Below are 23670 nucleotides of genomic sequence, written 5' to 3'. Positions count from 1 at the left end.
GTCCCCTGAGCCTGCCAGGAGTGACCTCTGAGTGCAAAAACAGGAATAAGTGATGAGCACCATCAGGTGTGACCCCAAAACAAAACAGCAGTAGCGCAAAAGTTTTGTCGATTTTGTTGCAAAGAATTAGGAATCAAAATCTACATGGTCTATATCGACAGAGTTCATTGCAAATATAAAAATTTGATTTCTGAATGTCATATTAATGTCACAGTAGGTGGAATCAAGATATTGAACAGAGTGACAGAAGCTTAATGGTTTAATTTTTAGACCTCAATGACAGTTCTTGGTGGACTTAGGTATGGCTTAGCAAAAGTTGCATTACAAAGTTCAGTAGTGACCTGGCTTCTACTGTTAAAAAAGCTTTTATCATTTAGCCACTGAGAATGACAGAATCAAGATTATGTTCCTATAATACATCCATAGAAACTTTCCAGAGGGATCTAAAAGGACACTCTAACCCACCATCCTAGGCGGTATGCCAAATTTCTCTCGCTTACAGAAAAGAAAACTTGGTTCAGTTTCCATAACTTACATGCAAATCAGGTGTAACAAAATTGCTTTAAAAATGTATAGATCTAAATTTGTACAGGGTTCCTCAAACTGAACTTAACTTGCTTTTTCTGGCTTATACACACTGGTAAGTGATCCCTGTATGCTTTTTCTATTACTGAACAGTAATGATTATTATGATTCCCAAGGTCATGTTGACCTTTCCTACTCATGTATAGCAAATTTAGCAATAATTTCCTCTAGGATTTTTATAAAGAAGAATGACATTATGGGGGTCATTGTTTCATATATTTATTTAAAAACTGAAAAGGTTTTCTTGTTATCTAATAGGTGCACTGAACTCCTTCCAGGTATGGGTTTTCAATTTCAGGACAGGAAGCAGTTTCTCCTATGCTTCCTTTGATCCTTTGAAGGGTCCAGTACGATGACCCTTCAAACAGTTGGCCAAAGGTCCATGCCCACTGGGCAACTATTAATTTGTTTTCTACTACTTGACCAGGTCACAGTATTTTAAAGGTGTCATGAGATATTTCCAATGTCATTCAAGGAATGGCTAAAATTATTTGTTCCCAGTTATTTTCATTAAGCAAATTTAAGTGCTATATGTGATGGGGACTTATAGAAAAGTATTTCTTTACATTCACGTAAGACTAGTGTAAGAGCAGTACTTTTATGCTGACTACAATAATAAGGGAATCATTAAATCCTCAGGCTCAGAAAGCAAATAAACCTGAAATCTGTGTTTATGTAACTATTTTTCGATTGGTTTATATTACCTCTCTCATTTCTAGAATGACCAAAGGGCTATATTTATTATTATTAGTTTAAAATAAGAAAAACACCAGGAAGTTTCTGACTGAAAGTCAATTATAAACATACTTATATATAATGTCTTTCACATGCTAGTCATCTCATTGAAGTAACAAAATCAAAGTAGGGAAGGAAAGAGGAATGGAGTTGAAAGAAGATGGGGAAGAAAGGAGAAATCAAAATGGCAAAAAGTTATACCCATTATGTAACCACTATTTTTTGTCTGTTAAAATCAAATTTTATCACTTTGAAAATAATTAATGTCCCTCTTCTAAGTATTTATCAGGTATATATTCTAAGATAACAATAATTTTGCTTCATTGACTCCATCTTGTTATTTTGGGATGCAGTTCTATAGAGTAACACAGCATTTGGAACTGGGACTGAACTTTTTTTATACATGCCTGAGAGCAGAGTTTCTTAACCAATGGCCACATGCTCTCCCTGTGGGATCCCAGAATACTCCAAGGTGGGCACAAGTGAAAACAGTAAGGAGAAGAGCCCATAGTGAGATGGGAGAACACAGGAGAGAAACACAGAGGGACCACAGTGACAGAAAGGATGAGAACCTTGTCTTTGGGTGCTGATGTACACAGAGGGGGCCTAGAAGCTCACCGGATAAGACTCTGCTTTTCTCGGATCCTTTGTACTTTCAGTAGTTCCATATGATTATCATGCAAAAAAGCAGTCAGAAAGCCATTGAAAATGAAAATTATGCAATGACAATGTGGTAGTAAATAGAAAGTTTCCCTGATTCGGTCTTCTCTGTCACTTCAGGCCATTAACTATTTGATACCATGCCATATATTGATACAAGATCCAAATATAAAATGTTTTACAAACTAGTTTTATTTGTAAATAAAATTTTATTTATAAGTGGTTGAATTATGCATGTCAAGGCATAACTGTTATGTAATAACCCTGAAAATAGTGTCGTGGGTTGAATGTGCTTCATCAACAAAATTTCTTTTTGTCAGTTTTCTGTTGTAAAAAAAAATTGAGGATTTTTCTTATGACTGAACATAGAGATCTGGATTCTAGATTGAACTCCAATGTATGCCTTAAATTTACAAGCATTGTCAGTTATACTTTCTGAAAATGCATCTGTAAGAAACTAGCAAGAGAGCTCAAAGAGTTTCACTTGGCATGTGAGGGCCCCAAGTTGAATCCACATAACTACATGTCTCCTGAGCACCGGTGGTATAGCCCAAGTGGTCCCTGAGCACCGACAGCATAGGGGGGCCTCAGTGAGCCACAGACCACTGGGCACAAACAACACTACATTGCCAGGCACAAACATTTAACTATCTTGCTTGCACATCTGGGCAAGTCTAATGGAACATGGCTCCCACATTCTGGGCTCACTGCTTGAAAGTCTTCCCCCACTTCAATAAAAAGGGTCTAGAAAAGATCACTGGAAATAGGCAGTATTTGGGATTTTAAAATAGAAAAAATTTGAAAAGAAATCAGCGTTGACTATCTCCCCAGTACTTTCTTTCTAAATAATATTAGGTGTTCTTTTTCACCATGGCTTGGAGGCTGTTCTCTCACTCTGGGCAACTCAGAGAAGGGAACAGCAAGTAAAATGTGGTTGTTGGTCATGTGGGGGAAAGATGATGCGGGCCAAATATAGACTAGAGACTGAACGCAATGGCCACTCAACACCTTTATTGCAAACCACAACACCTAACCAGAGAGAGAGAACAAAAGGGAATTCCCTGCCATAGTGGCAGGGTGGGGTGGGGGGAGACGGGACTGGGAAGGGGGGGTGGGATGTTGGGTTTACTGGTGGTGGAGAATGGGCACTGGTGAAGGGATGGGTTATCAAACTCTGTAAGGGAGAAACATGAGCACAAAAATGTATAAATCTGTAACTGTACCCTCACGTTGACTCACTAATTAAAAATAAACTATAAAAAAATAAATAAAAAAAAATAATAAAGTATCCAAGGCACAAAAAAAATAAAATAAAAAATAAACTATAAAAAAAAATAAATAAATAAATAAATAAATAAATAATATTAGGTGTTCTTTAGTAGTTGAGAAAATGTTCATCTAAAACACTATCTCAGTTCCTGTGCCTGTGCTTTCAATACAATGCAGTATATTTAACACCCTTTTTGACTTTTTTGCCCGAGCTCCTCTTCAGTGGATGATGTGTGTTACAGTCAAGATAAATAGCAAAGATGGTGTATAGAACTCTCTCCACCTTCCCTTCGCCTTGCCAATTCTCTCAGCTTACTCAAAATAACAAGAGAAATATGAACATGTAGGGACTCAAAACCTATTTGAATTGCTAAGATATAATTAGTACAAACATTAAACTTTACCCTTTTAAAAGAGATTTGAATGACCCTTCTCCCAAAGAGCCAGACCTCTCATATCCTTATTTTTCTGTGACTAGCAATGTCAGGAAATGAATTCATAACCCAGTTTCTTATAAACCAATATTAGACTCAAATAGACTATTTCTATAGAAAGGACTTTCACTGTGGAGCCAATATTTAAATGCATATAAAGTCTACTGTAGCACTGCACTGTAGCCCCATTGTTCATCAATTTGCTCAAGCAGGCACCAGTAATGTCTCCATTGTGAGACTTGTTACTGCTTTGGCATATCAAGTACACCATGAGTAGCTTGCCAGGCTCTTCTGTGCGGGTGGGATACTCTTTATAGCTTGCTGGGCTTTCCTAGAGGGACGGAGGAATTGAACCTGGGTTGGCCTCATGCAAGGCAAAGGCCCCACACGCTGTGCTATAGCTCCAGTCCATAAAGTCTACTACCAACAATTATCAGTGTTTTCTTTGACATGTTTTATTTGAAATCTTTTGTAATCGGGAGTCAAGAAAAATACTAAATGCCATAATATCCAATGAAAAAGCTTTTTTTTTTATTTCAGAAGGACTGTAATTTAGATGTTAGAAGTATGCTAGGAATGATAAACAGTTTTGAAGTTATAGACCATAGGATTTAGTGAACATTATATTTCAGGTTTTGACATATATGGGGACTGCAGTAACAAAATGCAGAGCTGAAGTAACAAAAAGATGTTAAACTTTGAAGGAGTATATAAAGAGTTAAGGAAATTTAGCACCGGTCCAATGTACCAATGGACATCAATGGAAAAGGATATTTCTTAAATACAATTAAACCGAAGATCAGAAAGCAAAAGAAACTGTTTTATTTATGTATAATACAGGCATTCTAAAAAAAAACTCAATCACTTTGTTTCAATTTGGCATTTCAAATTTCAAAATTATTTCTATTGATCATAGTCATTCTAAGGATGATGATTTTCATTTATTATTATTTGCCTAACTTAATCATAAACAAAAAATTTTTTGCAACATAGATAAGAGACTGGCTTATTTTTTAAGAGACCTTCAAGGGGAAATTTTTTTCTTACTTGAAAGGTACATATTTTGTATGTCTTTGAAGCTGAAGCTGTTTCAGTTACCGTTGATAGATGTATGAAAGTAGGTGTTTGTAATTATTTAAACTAAAAGATAATTATAAAATAGGTAAGTGTACCAAGTAAGCACCCCCAAAAAATGATTCAAAATGTAAACTATGCTCTAAAAATACTTTTGCCTGGTTTCTTCATTCCTGGCTTCTCTGTTTCTTGCTATTCGCTTTGCTTCAAACCCCAGTGGGTCCTCAACAACCTTATGCATGATTCTCTCCAAAGAGGGCTTGTTTAAAGTTTATGCAGCTGCAGACTTCAGAAGAAAACCCTTCAGAACAGAAATTATTTAAAGACTGCATGGGGACTCAGAGACAGAACTGGGCAAGGGACCAAGATTATTTCAAGTCAGGACAGAGTAGATGCATATGAAGCAGGAGTCTCTGATAAAGAGAGAAGTTAACACACCTAACCAACAACAGCCAGAGAAGATAGCACGATTGATAACTAGCCCTATACTCACAAACACCTCCTTTAAAATTTTTGCAAAACAGCTCTAGGCTAGAGGATTAGGTGAAACTACCTTTAGGGATGTAAGATACTCTCTAAAACTAGTATAAGAGGGATAAACTAAATACATACCGTCAATAAGGTTTTTAATTAATTTACTGCTTTGTCAGTGGGTTCCACATAGCATGAATATTATCCTTTGGTTCTTTGACTTAGTTGAAGAAAAGTACACAGAAAGAAAACGATTAAAAACTCAAGAAAGATAGCTTGAAGCTAGCACAAGGAATAAGAAAAGTCAGTATATAAAGATATGCAAAATTGAAGATGTAACTTAAAGCTTCAGATGACATTCAGGTTATGAAGTCTTTAATCAACTGTAAAGTTGATTAGTTTGAAGCGTCCCTGGGAAGTTGGTCCTGATTCTGGGCATACAGTTCTTTAACTCGGATTCCATTTTTTGACTACAATTTGTCTTGCCTAAAAATAGCAGGTTTCTTCCTGACTAAAATATACATATGATAATATGTTGTTGTTTGCTTATACATTTAGGAGGTCAGTAGGCATCCTGAAATCCATAAATAAAGAATTTCTAGTTCTTAAGAATCCCAGTGTTATATATAAAGTTATGTTTGACTGACAAAATTGAGCATCACTGCTTTTACGTAAGACAAACTGCATTAGAAGAGAAAAAAAAATAATAGCTTCAGGATACATTTGATATCAAGCTCTTGGACACTTACAAAAAGAATTTCTATTTCTTCCTGCCAAAAATACATAAAAAATCTTTTCAAGCCCTTTAAGTAATTTCCATATTTTTACTAGTTCTTTCTCACTATATTCTGAATCTTTAAATAGTTTTAGCCTTTGCCCTTAGCTATGCCTTAGCTATGCTTTATTATTAGCATGAATTCTTTTATCTCAATATCATTGAATAAGTCTGAATTTTGAAAATTCAATACCACATATACACAGAGATTACATGAATTTAAATTCTTCATTGAGAGCACACCTATCCCCTGGTGATATTCATGTTTTGTTGTTTATTTTCTCTTATTACAAATTGTGCCATTGATTTTGGTTTCTTTCAGATAAGTTATCAACACGTTCAAATGATTTATCTAAGATTCATTTTCTTCTTACAAAGAAAAATTCTGAGAAGCTTTACACAACTTGCTAAATTAACTGAGCCTCCCTGCGAATCAATATCTAATCCATGTATTATTTGGGATTGTTCTATCAATGTATTTTCACCATCATTGGAAATGAGAAGAAAACCAAGCGTCCCAAAATGCCTCTTTCTCTCCAGGGTGCCACATAGATTCCAATAGAATAGCAAACATGCATTCGCAGGCTGCTAAGAAACTTAAAGAACATAAATTAGATGGGGATGGGTAATTCTGTTATAAAACATGTCTCGTGTCAGTGTTCATTCTTTCACCTGTAGGATAAAGCACAGAGGAACTTGCTCTGTAGGCCAGTGCTGAATTTTCAAAGTTCTGTTCAACAGTAACCTAACAGAATGTATTAGCAGAGTCAAACACTTTTTAAAATGAAATCTCTAGTAAGTATTGCAGGAAAGATGCACAAGTTCTTTTACTTCTAATTCCTAAACTTGACTCTTATCTGGAAGATTGATGGAACCCTAAAACCTTGCTTAAAATTGTCTGGGGAAGGTGCCTTCTGCTCTGCTCTTTTGCTCTTTACCCTGGTCCTGGAGTTTCTTTTTTTTTTTTTTTTCTTTTTGGGTCACACCCAGCGATGCTCAGGGCTTACTCCTGGCTTTGCACTCAGGAATTGCTCCTGGCAGTGCTTGGGGGACCATATGGGATGCTGGGGATCGAACCCGGGTCGGCCGCGTGTAAGGCAAACGCCCTACCCGCTGTGCTATCGCTCCGGCCCCTGGAGTTTCTTAATTAAACCCAGTATGTTATGCTCTTGTAGGCACAGAAAATTAAAGGAGAAGTTAGATATATTCTAACATGGGGGGAAAAAAACTTGTCAGAAATAAATGAACAGGAAAGGAAGAGGGTTCTATTCTGTTTTCTCAGTTTTTCATAAAAATAGCATGTTTAAGAACATTCTCTGTCAAACACTGGTCTATACCATGGCAGTGAAAAAAGAAAGAAGTCAATGAATGAGATGTTATTTAATCTACATTATGTAAACACTGAATCCTGACAGATCATACCTTTTAATCTAAATTTTATTGTTCTTTTGCATTAAAAGGACTTTCTTGTCATTTGTCTGTATCATCTTGTACTTCTGAGCCAATCAGATCTAAGTTATCACTGTCCAAGTTACTCATTACACATGTATTGCAGATTAAGAAATAAGTTATAAACATTTGAAACTCCCATTATGAGGACAAGGAGACTGCTCCTATTTTGTACAACACAATCTAGTGTCATGTGGAGTTTGCATTTGCCATATTACATTGAATTGTAAATGCACATTTTAAAAACATATTCCTTTGATAAAAATATATCTCTTAGAATTGATAGTGCTTTGCAAACACGAGTGTTTCCATTTCTCAGTGATACATAAAATAAATAGCTGAAGTTACAAAAAAATATAGTTGCATGAAAGATTAAACAAGTAGCAACTTTCTTAGGAGGAAAACAACAAATGAAGTTGTTGGTTTGTGCCATATGTATAATTTATTTAGCAAATGTTTTCTCTGTTATAATTTAAATCTCACCATAAATAATGTATGTAGTTAGTATTCATTAAATATACCCGGTGTATAGGTTTGATTTTAAATTTTTCTGTTAATTTTCATTTTATTAGTGAATGATTCAAATGACCTCAAACCTGAATATTTGATCACCTAGATAATTATAATACACATTTTAAGCCAGCATCTGAAATGCTACTGGTAAATATAATTGATAACTTGCCTCCCCAAACTACTTAGCTCTTTCTTAAACCATTCAGGATGTGCTAATAGTTTCTCCAATGTCTTCTCTAGTGCAAACACATGTGTCATTGCTGTTCTTAAATATTCTAGTATATGTACACTTACAACTAAGATTTTACCTCCTAAAACTTTTGTCCTTATAATCTTTATGTGAAATGTTGCCAAACCCAATTTCAGTTGCTTGCCACTTGAAGTCCAATATACAAGAGAACAAGAAGTGGTACAAGAAAACACAGATTCATTCAGTTGATAACAATCAAAGAAGATAGTCCACTTAATTATTTAAAAAAATTTTTTTTTCTTTCTGGGTTGGATTAGTGTCTTATCTACAGCTGGTTGGAAAAGTAAATTAGAATAAAGTGAGCCCGAGGGAGGATGGAATAGATAAGTTTCAGGGATCATTTCAAAGAACCTATTGTTTTCATCTCTCCCTTCTTATCTCTCACACCTCCATTCATAACTGGACAGAGTTCAGTCATATACACAGTATACATGTTTTAAGATTGGAGTAGAGCTAGACCCAAGGGGGAGTAAGAGGTTACTAGATGAATGTTTGAGGAGCTGGAGAGGGGGCAAAGCTCTTGCTTGCATTCAGCTGATCCCTATTTGAATTCTGCCACCACAAATGGTCCCTTGAGTACCTTCAAAAATGTAAGCCCTGAGAAACACTAGGTCTTACTCAAAAAAAAACAAGAATGGAGTTTTTAAATTCTATTACTTGCTTACAAAAATAATAAGGTGATTTAAAATAAAACACATTTGTAAAGAAACCTTAAAATCATGACCCCAAACTGCTGTTTGGGAGATAAGGAATGCAAAATGTAGAGATTATCCCAGTTAGTTATTTTAGCACATATTTCCTGAGTCCAGTATTACATGGCATTAAAAGAGATAAAACAAAAGAATAGCAGTTCTGAAAAATGACAAACCCCTTGACCTTAGATTAAAAAACTCATTAAGCGGCAGTGGGGAAAGGTGTGTGGGGAGGAATTTCTCACTACAAGTGACTTAGGGGCACCTTACTGGTACAGATTTGTGAACACATAGGAGGCAGTTAGGTACCTCAATACCATAAATTCTAACATGGTTAGAAATGCTAATAAAAATATGCTAATAAAATTGTAACAATAAAAGTATCCTAATAAAATCAATAAATAAGCAATTTTAATTAAAATCCTAGAACTTGCAAGAAAAGAAGGTTGTTAAGAGTAACAGAGTCTATAATATGCCTCCCCAGGATTGCTTCTAAGGTGAGGCATGGAGATTTAAGGGAATTCCTCTTACTCTTCAAGTGAGTAATAGAGACCCAGTTATTATTCGGAGGTAACCAAGAGGATCAGTTATGCAGATTCAGAGCCAGAATTCCTGGATTCAAGCCCCACTTAACTATTGTTCATCTGTATCCTTGGATAGGTTGCTTAAACTTTCTTTGCATTGGTAATCTTACCTATAAAATTGAACTAGTAATTGTAGTCACCACAAAAGGTGATTTGAAGATTAAATGAGTTGACACATATAAAACCCTTAGAGCAATGCCTCACACTCTGAATAACTTAATTTTAAAAGTCACATTAAATATGTGCTGATTTAAATGTAATGCATGATTTTAAATATCTGCAAAAAGATTTTCTGTAGTAAAGCAAAAACACAGAGGGCATATAATTATGTACAAAACAAGCAATTTGATTTCATTTTTACTTAGATTTTTATACAGCTTTCCAAGTCATGAAGTCACCCATATGTTTTGTTCACTGTTACTCAGTGGTAATCGAATATCCTATTACTGGATAATCAATTATTTTTTATAGTAGCAAAAAAGTCATGAATCAAATAATTTCAAAACATGCCTTTAATATAATCATGATCCTTATACTACTTTTATATATAAATATGTGGGTAATACGAATCAAGAAAGTTATAATTTAAAACTCCAATCCTATTAAAATTTGCAATATGGTTTGTGTCATAATAAAAATTCAGTCTAACATCAGGCGTCTTTGGCAGTAAGTTCCATTGTCAACAAGATACTTCTAGTTAAGAAGAAATATTTTTGCCCATATGGTAATTTCCAGTAAAAAGAAGTACATTACTGAATATCACTGAAGTTAATTGATGCAGATGGCATGCCACTGCTATCTGGAAGTGGCAGGAAAATTATGTTTAATTTTGTTAGCCTCATACCATTCATTGAATCTAAAACAAATCTAGATTAAGAAATGCTACTATTTTCATAAATGCTGATCACTCCTCTGAACTTGTGTTCAGTTCATTATCTCAGGATAAAATAATTTGTTTTTGAGCATCTCCCCACAAGTATCTATTTTAGCCTTTTTCTATTTGGATCACGTCTGGATTTTTTTCTTCAAAAACTAAGTCTGGTTGTTGAGTGGAACGCATCCTATGATGCTCAAAAGAGACACCTCACAGAGCTCAGGGGTCCACGTGTAGTGCCAAGGATTGAACCAGGGTCATCCACGTGTAGTGTTAGAATCTTACTTCCAGTACACTCAGGCTCTTCCAAATTTGATTGAGGAGTGAAGCAAAGCATAAGCAGAAAAGAATGATGTTGATACTCTCTTACAAGTATATATTACACCATTGTTTTCTTCATAAAATGCTCCTGCACAGTTGCGCCAAGCCAATTTCACATTGCTAATATTCCTTCACTTGTACAGGCTGCCTTCTTCCCCTTGGCAGTTCTCAGTTCTGTCTGCCTATCTCAGGTTTTTTTTCACTGGCCATTGTATGTTCTCTCACTTTGTTTCTTTTCACTGTACTTATTCATGAATGGGGTCATCCAACAGCTATCTTTCTCTTTCTGCCTCACTTTGCTTAGCCTGACACCCTTTCTGGATCATTTCTCATTTAGAAAGCAAAATATAGCTTGAAACAACATCAATGTAATCATTATATAGATATGAGCAGTTTCAAAGATGGTTAAGAACAGTTTCAGGGGCAGGTATATAGTTCAGTGACAGCACATGCCTCACATATGTGACACCCTGCATTAGATCCCCAGAAACTACCCCCCCACACCAAATCAATTTCAGATTTACCACAAGACCTATTCTTACATGTGCAAGTTCATAAGAGTACAAAAGATGTATTATTAGGTAGGAATAAGAATCTACTCAAAAAGCTATTTTGGAAAAAAATCTATTTACTATAATTTATTGTTTAAGAAAATATCCACTTTGATTATTTTACTGTGGTGTTTTTTCTTTTTGTTTTTTCTTTTTGGGTCACACCTGGCAATACACAGGGGTCACTCCTGCCTTTGCACTCAGGAATTACCCAAGGTGGTGCTCAGGGGACCATATGGAATGCTGGGAATCAAACCCAGGTCAGCCACGTGCAAGACAAACACTCTACCTGCTGTGCTATGTCTCCAGCCCCTGATTATTTTACTCTGGATGAAACAAAGTGACAGCATAATTCCAATTTGCCTGGGACATGAGAATTTCAGTGTGCTAAAACTCTAGAATTTAGAGTGTAATATAAAGCATAGTAATAGTCATTTTTACTTTGTTATAGGCTATGAGCATTTTATACGAATACTAAGCTACAGTAAAATACAAAAATTAATTATTTTACAAAATTCTTTTTACTACATGGCAGTCTGAGTAATGCAGAACTTTGTGATCTAAACTCTGGGCTCAATGGGACCCGGGAGCAAAGATCCTCTGCCTGCCTCCCCAGTCTCCTGTGACCCAGGGGTCACGACCATAAGCCACCTGCTGCTGGCACCAGAAAATCTTCTCATTGGCCACCGACCAGAACTCACAGCCATTTCTCCCAGAAAGGAGCATAAAATGAGGCCCCCATAACCATGCCACTGGATTCTACGCCAGGCTGTTTTCACCCGGGGCGCCCGAGAGGGGTCCTGTGAGAGCCCTCCCCACCCCAAGGGACCCAGCCCCGGCAGCCAACCTCCACAACCCAACTGCCTCAACTCTCCAGGCCATTTTCCACATGCCGGGCTGAGCCGACATATGAGTGAACATATTCCTGGACATCTCATAAGACAATCCCTAGTCAATTTCCACAATTACCACACCATGTCTGATGGGGTTCAGACAGTAGGCAACAAATCATAGAGGGAAATATAAATATATATATGTATATATAAATTCCTCACTGGGAACACCTGTAAAGGTGATTAGAAACCACCCTAAAAACCTCCATCCCTCTTGGAGAGCCTGGCCAGCTACCGAGAGTATCCTGCCCATATGGCAGAGCCTGGAAAACTACCTGTGGCGTACTCAATATGCCAAAAAAAATAACAATGATGGTTCTCATTCCCCTGACCCTGAAAGAGCCCTCAATATGCCATCATGCTACACTAGCACCCGACAGAGATGAATGGAGACATTACTGGTGCCCGATTGAGCAAATCGATGAACAACGGGATAACAATGATACAGTGATACAGTGATACATGGCAGTCTAATAATGGGGTGCAGATAGTTGGGCAAAAAAGAAAAGTAAATGTTTAAGAAAAGCATTTAGTGACAGCTGTTGTCAAATATATGCTTATTGTGTCTTCTCAAATCTTTCAAAAAATATATGCAATGCATAATATCATCCTCATTTCAGAGGTGCAGAAACTTAGCTAAAATAATTTTCCCCAAATCATAACAGCTAATACATGGCAGAGCTAAAATTTTAACTTTGCTTTTCTTCAAAGCTATTTATCATACAAATAAAATTAGAGGATATTGATTTGCATTCTGTTATTTTATTAACTTCTTGGCCTAGAATAATTGTTCATGTCTTTCATATACACTTCGTAAAGCAGACTTCAAACAAGGGAACAAGGTGTTAGCCTTCCATAGCAAATGGCCATTTGCTAATTTCTGTTCTTTCCACTGAATGTCCCACAAGAATAAGGCTCTTCTATTAACTGAGGATGTTTCTCCAGAAACCAGAAGACTACTAGAAACATAATAGGCAATTAAAAATTTTTTGATGCATTCTGTTTATTCAAGGTAATTCTTGCCCAAGTACCAGCTTGCAATGGGGAGAAGAATAGTAGCATTAAAAATTAGTAAAAGACGGGCCGGAGCGATAGCACAGCGGGTAGGGCTTTTGCCTTGCACGCGGCCGACCCAGGTTCGATCCCCGGCATCCCATATGGTCCCCCAAGCACCGCCAGGAGTAATTCCTGAGTGCAAAGCCAGGAGTAACCCCTGAGCATCGCTGGGTGTGACCCAAAAAAGCAAAAAAAAAAAAAAATTAGTAAAAGATTACTGCAGTAAATCAAACAAGGAAATATAAAGAAAATATGCATACTGATAATTGGTTTTGTGTAGAATCAGCCTAACTTAACCAAGTATGAACAGGGTGAACAGGGGCTTGATAAAGTGAGAATCCTACTATTAACGTAGTTTCAAACTTAAGTATCTAAATGGATGGTGTTATTTTGGTCAAAATAGGGAAGAATATAGGAGGAGAAGGAAAGTAAGTAGATGTGTTAAAATTTTTTATTCAAACTCACTGAGAATGAGATTCATTTGCAATTTGTTTACTTTCTTATCTAATCATCAGGGAACAGTATAAAAAAAAGTTCTGCAATTTTTGTATTTAACTGGTGAATAAAAGTAATTTGATTAATTGCATATTTCTTCAAATTTAAATCAGCCATATCTCTTCAATGCCTTAAGGAATAATGGGATTATTTCATTAATTATCAAAAATATTAAGACTATAATTTTAATTCACTATCTCTTTAGTAGAAGAGAGGGAGGGAAAAGTTGATTAACTACTTCTAAAAAATCATGAATTAAACCTGGGAGAAACTATTACAGCAAACTGTTAATCTATGTTATCTCACAGAAATCATTACCTTTTTGACAAAATATAAATGTGATATAATGATGTGTAAGAAAAATTGTTTTAAATCTGTAAAAAAGCTTAAAGGTGTTGATATTTGTTTAGGTTTTAATATTGCTGATGGCACATTAGAAATCACCCAACTAAACACAATATGCTACACCCAGCAATAAGTCATTAGTGATATAAGACTGCTAAACCTCTGATTCCCTTTCTTTCACGCATCTTCTTTGAGGCTTAAAACAAAAACAACACCACCACTAATTCACTCACAAAGTATATGCCCCTAAATTTCCTCAGTATATTTTTAAAAATTTCCTTCCTCTGAAAAAACAAGAAGACGCTGTCTTATGATGTGTCTTCTCAACATGGCCTACACCAAAATCATCTGAATTATTGGAAAGCTACAAATTTGAAATCATTAGTCAATAAAAATTTCAATTAAAGAAAATGATTGTTTTTCCTTAAAATAGGAAAAAATAATATGGTATTTTGTGTCTCATTGTATTCAGAATATAAATATGTGGTTTCTTGGAAGATCTTAATTCCAATGCAGTTATAATTAACTAAAAGCCATTCCTGGGCTATTTTTGAAAGAATACTATGTAAATTCATTTTGTGGGATATAAAACAAGACATAAAACAAGATTACCAATATCCTTCTCTCTCCCAACCACATACATGCTGAACACCATCGTTTTATAATTCCTTCTATATTTATATACATTGATTATAAAAGTATGAACTGTAAAATTACCTGTAACCTTTACAATAGACCTGACTTCCCTATGGAAATCTACTAAGAAATAAATTACAGGGTAGACGGCAGAAAATTCTTTAGTATATGATTTCATAGTTTAGTAACAGTTGCTCTCAATGGATACTCCTGTACAAAATATAAAAGATGCAGAGTTCAGGTGTGAAACTTCTAATTCACAAGAAACTAGGGGAGTCATCATTTGACTATCTAATGAGACGAAAGTTATCACTGATGAAACTGAAGACTGAATAAAGCATCTCCCAATGAGTTATAGATAGAACTAATTTCAAAGTATTTGTATTCACATAGACTCAAATTTGTTGAAATGCTTTATTTAGTGTTACTTTCTTAGGAAATGTGAAATCAATAACAGAAATCCCTCTTTTTCTCTGTGAAGCCCGTACTCTGCTTTTCGCATGGGAAGTGACTTTGAGACACCCATGAATGGAGATGCAAAGCATCTATGGGAATATAAGAAAGAAAAACAGGACAATAAAAAGGCAAAACAGGCACATTTCATAGCTCCGACAATAGATGGGAATGGAATGAAACTACTGGAATTGTCACTGTGGGAGACTTTGAAGGAACAGGTGCAGTGGATAAGTTCTGGGGAGATGCATGGTGAAATCAGAGTGTGAGACAAGTTGGGAGATAATCTTTGCGGACAAATCCCAAAAGAAAAAGGCAGGAGACAGTAACTGAACAAGTACAGGGAATAATGTCAGTTGGTAAAGCTGAAGATAAGGCTTAATTTGGAAAGGTGAAGTCTATCAATGGAGAGGAATTTGATAAAAAGAATTAGTACTATTGCTTTGATTCTTCAATCTTGTATAGAGGTCCCTGTGGCATAAAGAGTCTGAGATCTGCTATTTAATAACTCTTTAGCTCTTTAACTAACTCCTTAGCTCTATTTACCAGCTCTTGAACTCTGAGTAGTTCAGTGTTCTCTATATCCTATACCGTAATTGGGATAATAATCACTGTCACTGTCATCCCATTGCTCATCGATTTGCTCGAGCGGGCACCAGTAACGTCTCCATTGTGAGACTTGTTGTTATTGTTTTTGGCATATCAAATACTACAGGTAGCTTGCCAGGCTCTGCCTTGCGGGCGGGATACTCTCGGTAGCTGCCGGGCTCTCAGAGAGCGGCAGAAGAATCAAACCCGTGTTGGCCACATGCAAGGCAAATGCCCTACCAGTGTGCTGTCACTCCAGCCCGGAATAATAATAGCATGTAACAATATGTCACTTTATTCTAAGGAGACAAACACACTTATGGAGAAAATAGATCTTTTGACTTTAAACATAGTTTAAATATAATTATGACAGCAATGATCAAGATAGACTGAAAAGCAGTGAGACAATGGGAAGGAGAATGATTCAACTTACCCCTTCCCGCCACACCCCTCCTCGCCCCAACATTCATGACCCATCATTATTCAAACTTTAATGTTGGTCTCAGGGCATTTTATTTCTTTTTTACTTATTTGTTGTTGGGTGGGTGGGGGTGTAGGGGCGGGTCCAGGAAGTGAGGCCGAGGGTCCCTTCCTGGCTGTATTCAGCCATCCAGAGAGCAGTCTGATGAGAGCTCCTAGGATGTGCAGTTAAGGCCCCAAGTTGCCAACGATTGCGAAGGCCTCACCCATTGGTTCTCAGGAGACCATGTGGCGCTGGGGACTTTGAATTGGGGTCAGCTTGATGAAAGCTACGTGCCTTTTCCCCTGTATTATCTCTATGTCCCTTCAGAAATTTTACACGTATGAAAGTTATCTTTTAGAGATTGGAACAATAATACAGAGATTAAGGTGCTTGCTTTGTGTATAGGAAACACTGGTTTGATCCCTGATGCCACAAATGGTCCATCAAGTACCCCTGAGCACAGAGCCCGGAGAAAGCCCTGAGAATAAATAGAAACAAATGATTTTTTATTTTCCCACCCTGCTAGTCATGTGTTTGCATCTCTAAGCTCTCTGAACTACAGGCTAACTAAAAGAATCCATGACAGACTTTTAGATTTAGGACCTGAATCAATTAGATCCTAACCAATACTTCATAGTTTAATCGTCTTGTGGTTTAATTTTATCTCAGAATTTTCTGGTATTTGACATTGGGTAAAACTCATGACTTTGAGGAGTAGGGGAGAAATTCACCATTTGAATTTGATGTAAAACTTTTTTGAACTCTGATATGTGTGAAAAGTTGGGAGTTTTATTACTACTTTTAACCTTTATCAGATCTTTCCTTAAAATAAGGATTAAAAAATAAAATCTAGCAATTTAAAACATTGTACTAATTTTTTGTTGTCACCCTTTCTAACCCCCACAGCTTTGAGTTCATAAAAGACATATGAAATATGTGATACCTAATATGATCAACATTGATACTTATGATTTCTTTCCAAATTTTCTTTATACTCCTGAGAACTATCTCTATTCATACTGCAGATAGAATTGATACAAATTCCAAAGAGAAGAAAGAAATAGAAGTGAAAAGTAATTTTTATGCATGTTTATTATGGATAAATATTGTTTCCCCTTCATCTGAGATGAGCTTATCTTTTAAACTTGAGCAACTGAGCAGAACAAATAGATTCTTTTCTTTGAAACAAATCAAAGTTATTTATGCTGAATATGCTACCTAATAGAGGTGTATTGGGAACTGCAACAATTGCAAATAGATATGATAGAAAAGAAATAAATGATGTTCAGTTTCTGGGTTTAGCTTCTGCTCTAGACTACAAAATCAGTTACTTATTTTTCATGTACTGCAATCATTGTTCTGTTGATCTAATCTATGTCCAATAGAGAGAAGATCAAGAACTATTACAAATCCCACCGACTTTGTAGCATTCATCAATCTACTGGCATTTTTCTACTTAAAATCTCTTAAAAATAGACTGTGACTGATGGTTTATGATTTCTTCTAGAGAATTTATAAATTTATCCTTTCTGCTTTGTCTTAGGAATATTTCAGAAAGGCCTGATCTAATGTAATTCAGTCATAATCACTATACCACTGTACAGAAGATGTGCCACGACTGCTATGACAGCTACAGTTACTGCTTAAAACCCTGACTTTTGCTTGATTATATTTGAAGGAAAGCTCAGGACAAAAGAACATAATGCAAACAAGTTATTGTAGGGCTTTAAAAAAGGAAATGCTTATTTCTGTTGTGATTCATATTACCTTTATGAGCTCAAAATAAATAGTGACATGAAGAATTAAGAGATACTTATGTAGAATGTGAGAGCTTTAGTAGGAGCATGTTGGAAAATAAAGTTGTACTAATAAAACACAAATCATGTAATCGCTGCCACAGCTAGAAATCTCTAACTGCAAGTACAATATTTCTATAATTGCTCTCACTCAAATGTATTTATCGCTCTTTTTGCAGGTAGACCAGTAATGATTGTGGTGGAATATATGGAAAATGGATCCCTAGACTCCTTTTTACGGGTGAGGTTTTATTTTCTGATGGCATTTAAATAAGTTATTCTAAGTTGTAAATGTAAATAAGTTATCATGAATTGAATTTTACAAAATGTCAATTTTTTTCATGAACAATAGTAATATTTTCTCTAAGGCATATATCTCTGGTACAGTGATATATTTGAATAGTAGTATTTTCTCTAGGATGTACATCTCTGGTACAGTGATGTGTCAGAATAGCAGTATTTTCTCCAGGGTGTGTACGTCTGGTACAGTAATACGTTGGAGCAGTGATTCTCAAACAAGGACCATATGGTCCTCTTTATGGTCCCTGGGATATTTCAAGGGGGCACAGGGAAAAAATCACATAAAAAGAGGCCATGGCTCAAGACTAGGGGGCCAGCCAGTAGGAAGGAGGCCAGAAAAAGAATACAAAATGGAAAGGGAGCACAGTTGTGGAAAGGTTGGGAAACTGCATCAGAGGACACAGAGGGAGTCATAAAATCAATTTCACTTTTAAATCACCTGCCATATTAATATGTATATATTTCAAGTGGTGTTATAAGGAGATTAAAATTATTCATCTTCCTTTATCATATTTAATTTCAGTATATTTCACACATTATCTATAATGCTGAACCTCTTAAATTGATGTATATTTCCCAGTAATGAGTGTTTCACAAAGAGCTAGTTTCTCTGCTGTGTCCCTCTTGTTTCAATTGGCTAACTATTCAGGACAAAAAAAGAAAACGTGTAAACTTCAGCAGAGATTTGTTTTATAACAAAAGTAGGAAAAAAGCAATTACTAGAGTAAACCTTACGCAGCTCAGGAGAGGCTACATATTTGCCTGTCATATTGTTTAATACTTGTATATTTATAATAAAGTGGCAGTTTTTCTTATAAAATTACTGGTTTCTTACCATTTGGGATGTGTTATATTGCTTTTCATCTTCATTTTATGCAAATAAATAATCTCAAAAATTCTTTATTTTTTATTCCATGTTTTTTGAACAAGATCTGTGTGCATCTTACCTTTTTCTTGTGATCTTGTTTTCATTTGTTTTTTCTTGATTTCCTGCCCTCTTCTTTCAACTGCTCTCAATATTAGCATTGATGATGTATTTACACTGTGACTGGATTTGACGTCCAGATCCAATTCCACAAGCTGAATTCAGCAAAATTGTCATGTTATTATAAAGCAATACTCTTGGCACAATGCATACTCTCGAAGAAGTACACTTTTTAAGGCGAAATGAAATTCATAGGTGTTTGGGGACATGAACTATTTGTTCTTTTCTGTGGCCCTTCTCACAATGTTATTTTATAGGTAATATTTATTTCTCTTGCAAATGTGCTAAATTATTTTAGAATAACCTATTGAAACAACCTATAGTACACGCAATGCATATGTACAGTGCCCTCCTATTATGTTTATACAAAACTCATTTTTATCAGCTACATATCAAAATGACTTAGTATCTAATGATACTTGGTACATTTTTTTCATCAGATATATCCTAGAGCTGAATATAATGACAGATAATATAGCACATGAGCAATCAAAACTGCTGCTGAAACATTGAATCAAATGATTGCCACAAGCAAATTAGAAGAGATCAGATACACATTTCATTCTGCTGAATCATGAATTTATTCACAATGGAGACGTTACTGGTGCCCGCTCGAGCAAATTGATGAACAATGGGATGACAGTGATACAGTGATAAAGAGAAAATGCTTTTAATATTGCAAGGGGGCTCCCAAGTGATGCTCGGAATGCCCAGGAGTGCCACCTACAATTCTTGGGCAGCCATGCGAGTGGTTCATAGCAAGGATCTACTGAACGATTACTGAGTCAGGAGTTGTCTGGGCCACCCCAGCTGTGCTTAAGAACCTCCAGTGCTGCACTCAGAAATGCTAAAGAACTATATAGTGCCGAAAATTAAACCAGGCAGGAGTCTTAGCCACTGTGCTATATTCTGCCCCCTCCCAAAAGGATATTTTATTAATGAAACATTTACTTATACACATCTCAGTAAATGTTACAGTCATATATTTCATATATTCTTATTATTTTGGTCTTAGGGCCACAGTCAGCGACACTCAGGGTTGACTGCTATCCCTGCACTCAAGAATTACTCCTGGGGGTGCTTAGGGAGTCATATAGGATGCCAGGGTCCGATGCATAAAAAGCAAGCACCTTTCCTGCTGTACTATATCTCTCCAGCCTCTTATGTGTTAAATTTTAAGCTATGGGCTGGAGAAATGGTGCAGAAATTAAGTTATGTGCTTCTTACACTGCCTACCCCAGTTAGGCTAGCACTGCATATGCTATGGAATCATCATTTAATCCCCTAAGCACAGAGCCAGAGTAAATCTGAGTGCAATCAGGTATGACCCCCAAAAAACCAAATGTTTTAAGCTAAAATTTTTCAGCTTTTATATTCACAATGTAAAAAAGTCACTGCAGACTCTGGGCAAAAACAAGTTTTTAATTGAGGCAGCTAGGGTTACTGCTATCATAGGAACCTTAACATATTTTATCTCTCTGCTCCTTCTCAGCTTGTGACCTTGCAACTTAGGCTAGTTATCATCTTCTCTGTGCCTCTATTTACTTACCTATGAAAATGGAGATATTAGCAGTAGCAACTCCATATTATTGATTTAATGATTAACTAAGTTGATAACTTTAGAGAATAACTTCTGACACGTTGGGATTGATAAATATGTAAATTCAAGTCTGTCTCATAAACTAAATTCTCATACAACATGAACTCGGTATTTTTATTAAAATACTTACTACTTCTTATAAGTTCATTTCCATCTCCCCATTTGGTCCCAGGTCACCTCTCTACATAGAATTTGTTACAGTAAATATCCTATGAATGGAGAGAAAAATCATAATACCAGCACTCCCCTTAACCCATCTTTAATATTCTTACCCTTCTTTCTAATCATATATCTTTTATCCCAAAAGCTCAAAGTGCTTTATAAACTTCATATCAATAGCAGATATCCCACTCCCTATGGCAAACACAATTATATATATATACATATATAACAGATTCTCAAAAGTAAAGTCATTTTTCAAACTGCTGCTTCAGAATTTGATCATCGCAGCCTCTGTGCACACAGAAAAGCCAAGGTAGGGAAGTGCACTGCATAGGAGGGGAGCCATCCACGGCTCATTAATAGCGTTCTGTGCTTACTGGAGGCAGAGAAGATTTCCCTTTGGTCTCTACACTATTTGAAAATCACTTCAATTTACTATTTAATATATGAGGGAGAGATAGCACAGCCAAGTACAAGATTACAATATAGTGCCAGTGGTGGTAGCTGACAGGTGATACTGTGCTAGATTCATAAATCTTATACAGTTAGGAAGTCTTCTGGACATTCCTTCAGATGCATATGAGTATATTATAAGGAGGCAGTGTGAGTTAAGTCCCTATGTTTATGCACGGAGGTGTGAAGAAAGACGTGTGGGTGGATTTGCTCGTTTTGCTTGTCAGATTTCAGTTATTCTGAATTATAACACCACTGCTTTCAGTTCATGAGATACTGTGCTCAAACTGCAGCCGCCTGTCCTACCCCAAAGACTTCAGTGCGAAAGGAAACAATACGTATCCATTATTTGTGAAGCACAGTCACAAGCATAGTATTATTCTAAAGACAAAACAATGAGAGAAATTAATAAAGACCAACAACAGGATCAAGGAAACTGAAATGTGCTCTGGAAAGGATGACAGGGTGTTTGGGAACAGGAAGAGCATGGGGAGGTTGGGATTACCAACCAACACAAAGGACGGTATGGAACTTGATTTCAGTCTTCAATTAATGGAAGGGTCAAAGAGAAACAGTTCAGTGGACTGAGCGTGTACCTGGTATGCAGGAGGCCCAAGTTCTGTTCACAGTATTGCATGATTCCCTGAGTGCCAGCACAAGCTACTCTCGAGCACAGAGCCACAGGGTGGCCCAAGCATCACTAGGCGTGACCTAAAAGGAAGTAATACAAATTAAATCATAAATTGAAATGAACTGAGTGAAGAGGAAAGAACACACTGAAAAATAACATAGCAGATGAAGCTAGGAAGAAAGTAAGATATAAACCAATTGGATATCTGGGGGAAATATTCAAAGTATAAGAACAGTAAGTACTATTGCCCCGAGGTGGGAGTTTTTCATAGTCATATATGCACAGAGTAGTCTCTATGCTCATAACTTACGCCTCTTTTTCCTAGGAGAGTGCTGATTCATAGCTATTTTCTCTTCATTATTATTATTTATGACCCATATACTACATGGTTAGGAAAATAAAATATATAGCCACCTTATCGTGATGGCTATGGGAAAACTACAAGGGGAAGTTTGGTGGATTATTTCCTTTAATGGAAGTAAGGAAAGGCTTAACTCTTAAAGGGAAAATTATTTTTACCTTTATCTGTACATTACAATCATTTAACTAAGAGCACTTTTAACAATAATCCCTAGTTCCAGGCCAGATCCTAGATCAATGAAATCAGAATCTCCTGGGTGTGGAATCATGCATCTGAATTATTTCAATGTGTGCTCAGGTGCACCTGATATGCAAGAAGTTGGAAAACTACAGAAATGGGACTGTGAAATCATGGCAGTGATTTTGGGGTTTCTCTGAGATTAGATAAATATGTAGCTTTGGCATATAGACATAAATAAAATTATATGTTTAAAGTATCCAATTTTAGAAGAGATACAGTGCGATATGAATGAATACAAGGAAATAGGAAGCTTTTGCAATAATTCGGGTAAAGAAATCACAATACCTAGGGGCTGGAGAAATAACACAGAGGATAAAGATGCTTCTTCTGCATGCAACAGAATCTGATTCAATCTCTGACAGCACCTACGGACTCCAAGACACTGTCAGGATTGATCCCTGAGCTAAGCCTTGGGCAATGCTAGGATTGATCCCTGAGCTAAATTAAGCCCTAAGCAGTGCCAGGTGTGGCCCAAAAGTTGCCCCAAAAGAGAGAGAGAATTGGAAGGGCATAAAGATAGTACAAAAGGCAAGGCAAAGAAGATTCAAGGATAACTGACCTATACAAAATAAGTTTAATAATAGGCAATAGCTATTAGTTAGGGTGATTGAATTGTGATATTAAATGGCTAATAACCTATAATTTCAATGATAATATCTGGTACATATTAAGACCTCAGTTATCCTTTATGCTAATAATATGTGTCAGATGATTTCACTAAGCTTTTTTTTTAAATTTTCTCTTTTTTAGGGCCTTTTTTTTTGAGTGAGTAAAAATTGGTTTAATTTTCACTGTCTAAAAAAATCTAGATATACCTCACAATATGAGTGTTTAAATAATATATATAGTGCATATCAACATTTCAAAAGCAAAGTGAGTCATCTGAAGAGATTCCTTGAACAAATGAAAAGCAAATATTAATTTAAAAAATTAAAGGGACCTTTTAAATATTTATGTACTCATATTATAAATCTAG

The 23670-nt window shown here is 36.0% G+C and overlaps 1 protein-coding gene across 1 annotated transcript in view; it reads left to right on the top strand.

Annotated features, from left to right (window-relative positions):
• EPHA6 (EPH receptor A6) overlaps window positions 1-23670 on the top strand; it is a 970410-nt gene that overhangs the window by 779405 nt on the left and 167335 nt on the right. The window contains 1 exon segment of the mRNA XM_055129205.1: window positions 18146-18203. Within this exon segment, the coding sequence (XP_054985180.1) occupies window positions 18146-18203 (58 nt within the window).

Source organism: Sorex araneus, chromosome 2 (genome assembly GCF_027595985.1).
Source record: "Sorex araneus isolate mSorAra2 chromosome 2, mSorAra2.pri, whole genome shotgun sequence".
Taxonomy (NCBI): domain Eukaryota; kingdom Metazoa; phylum Chordata; class Mammalia; order Eulipotyphla; family Soricidae; genus Sorex; species Sorex araneus.
The sequence above is the reverse complement of the archived record's forward strand: the minus strand, read 5'-3'. Positions and strand labels throughout refer to the sequence as shown.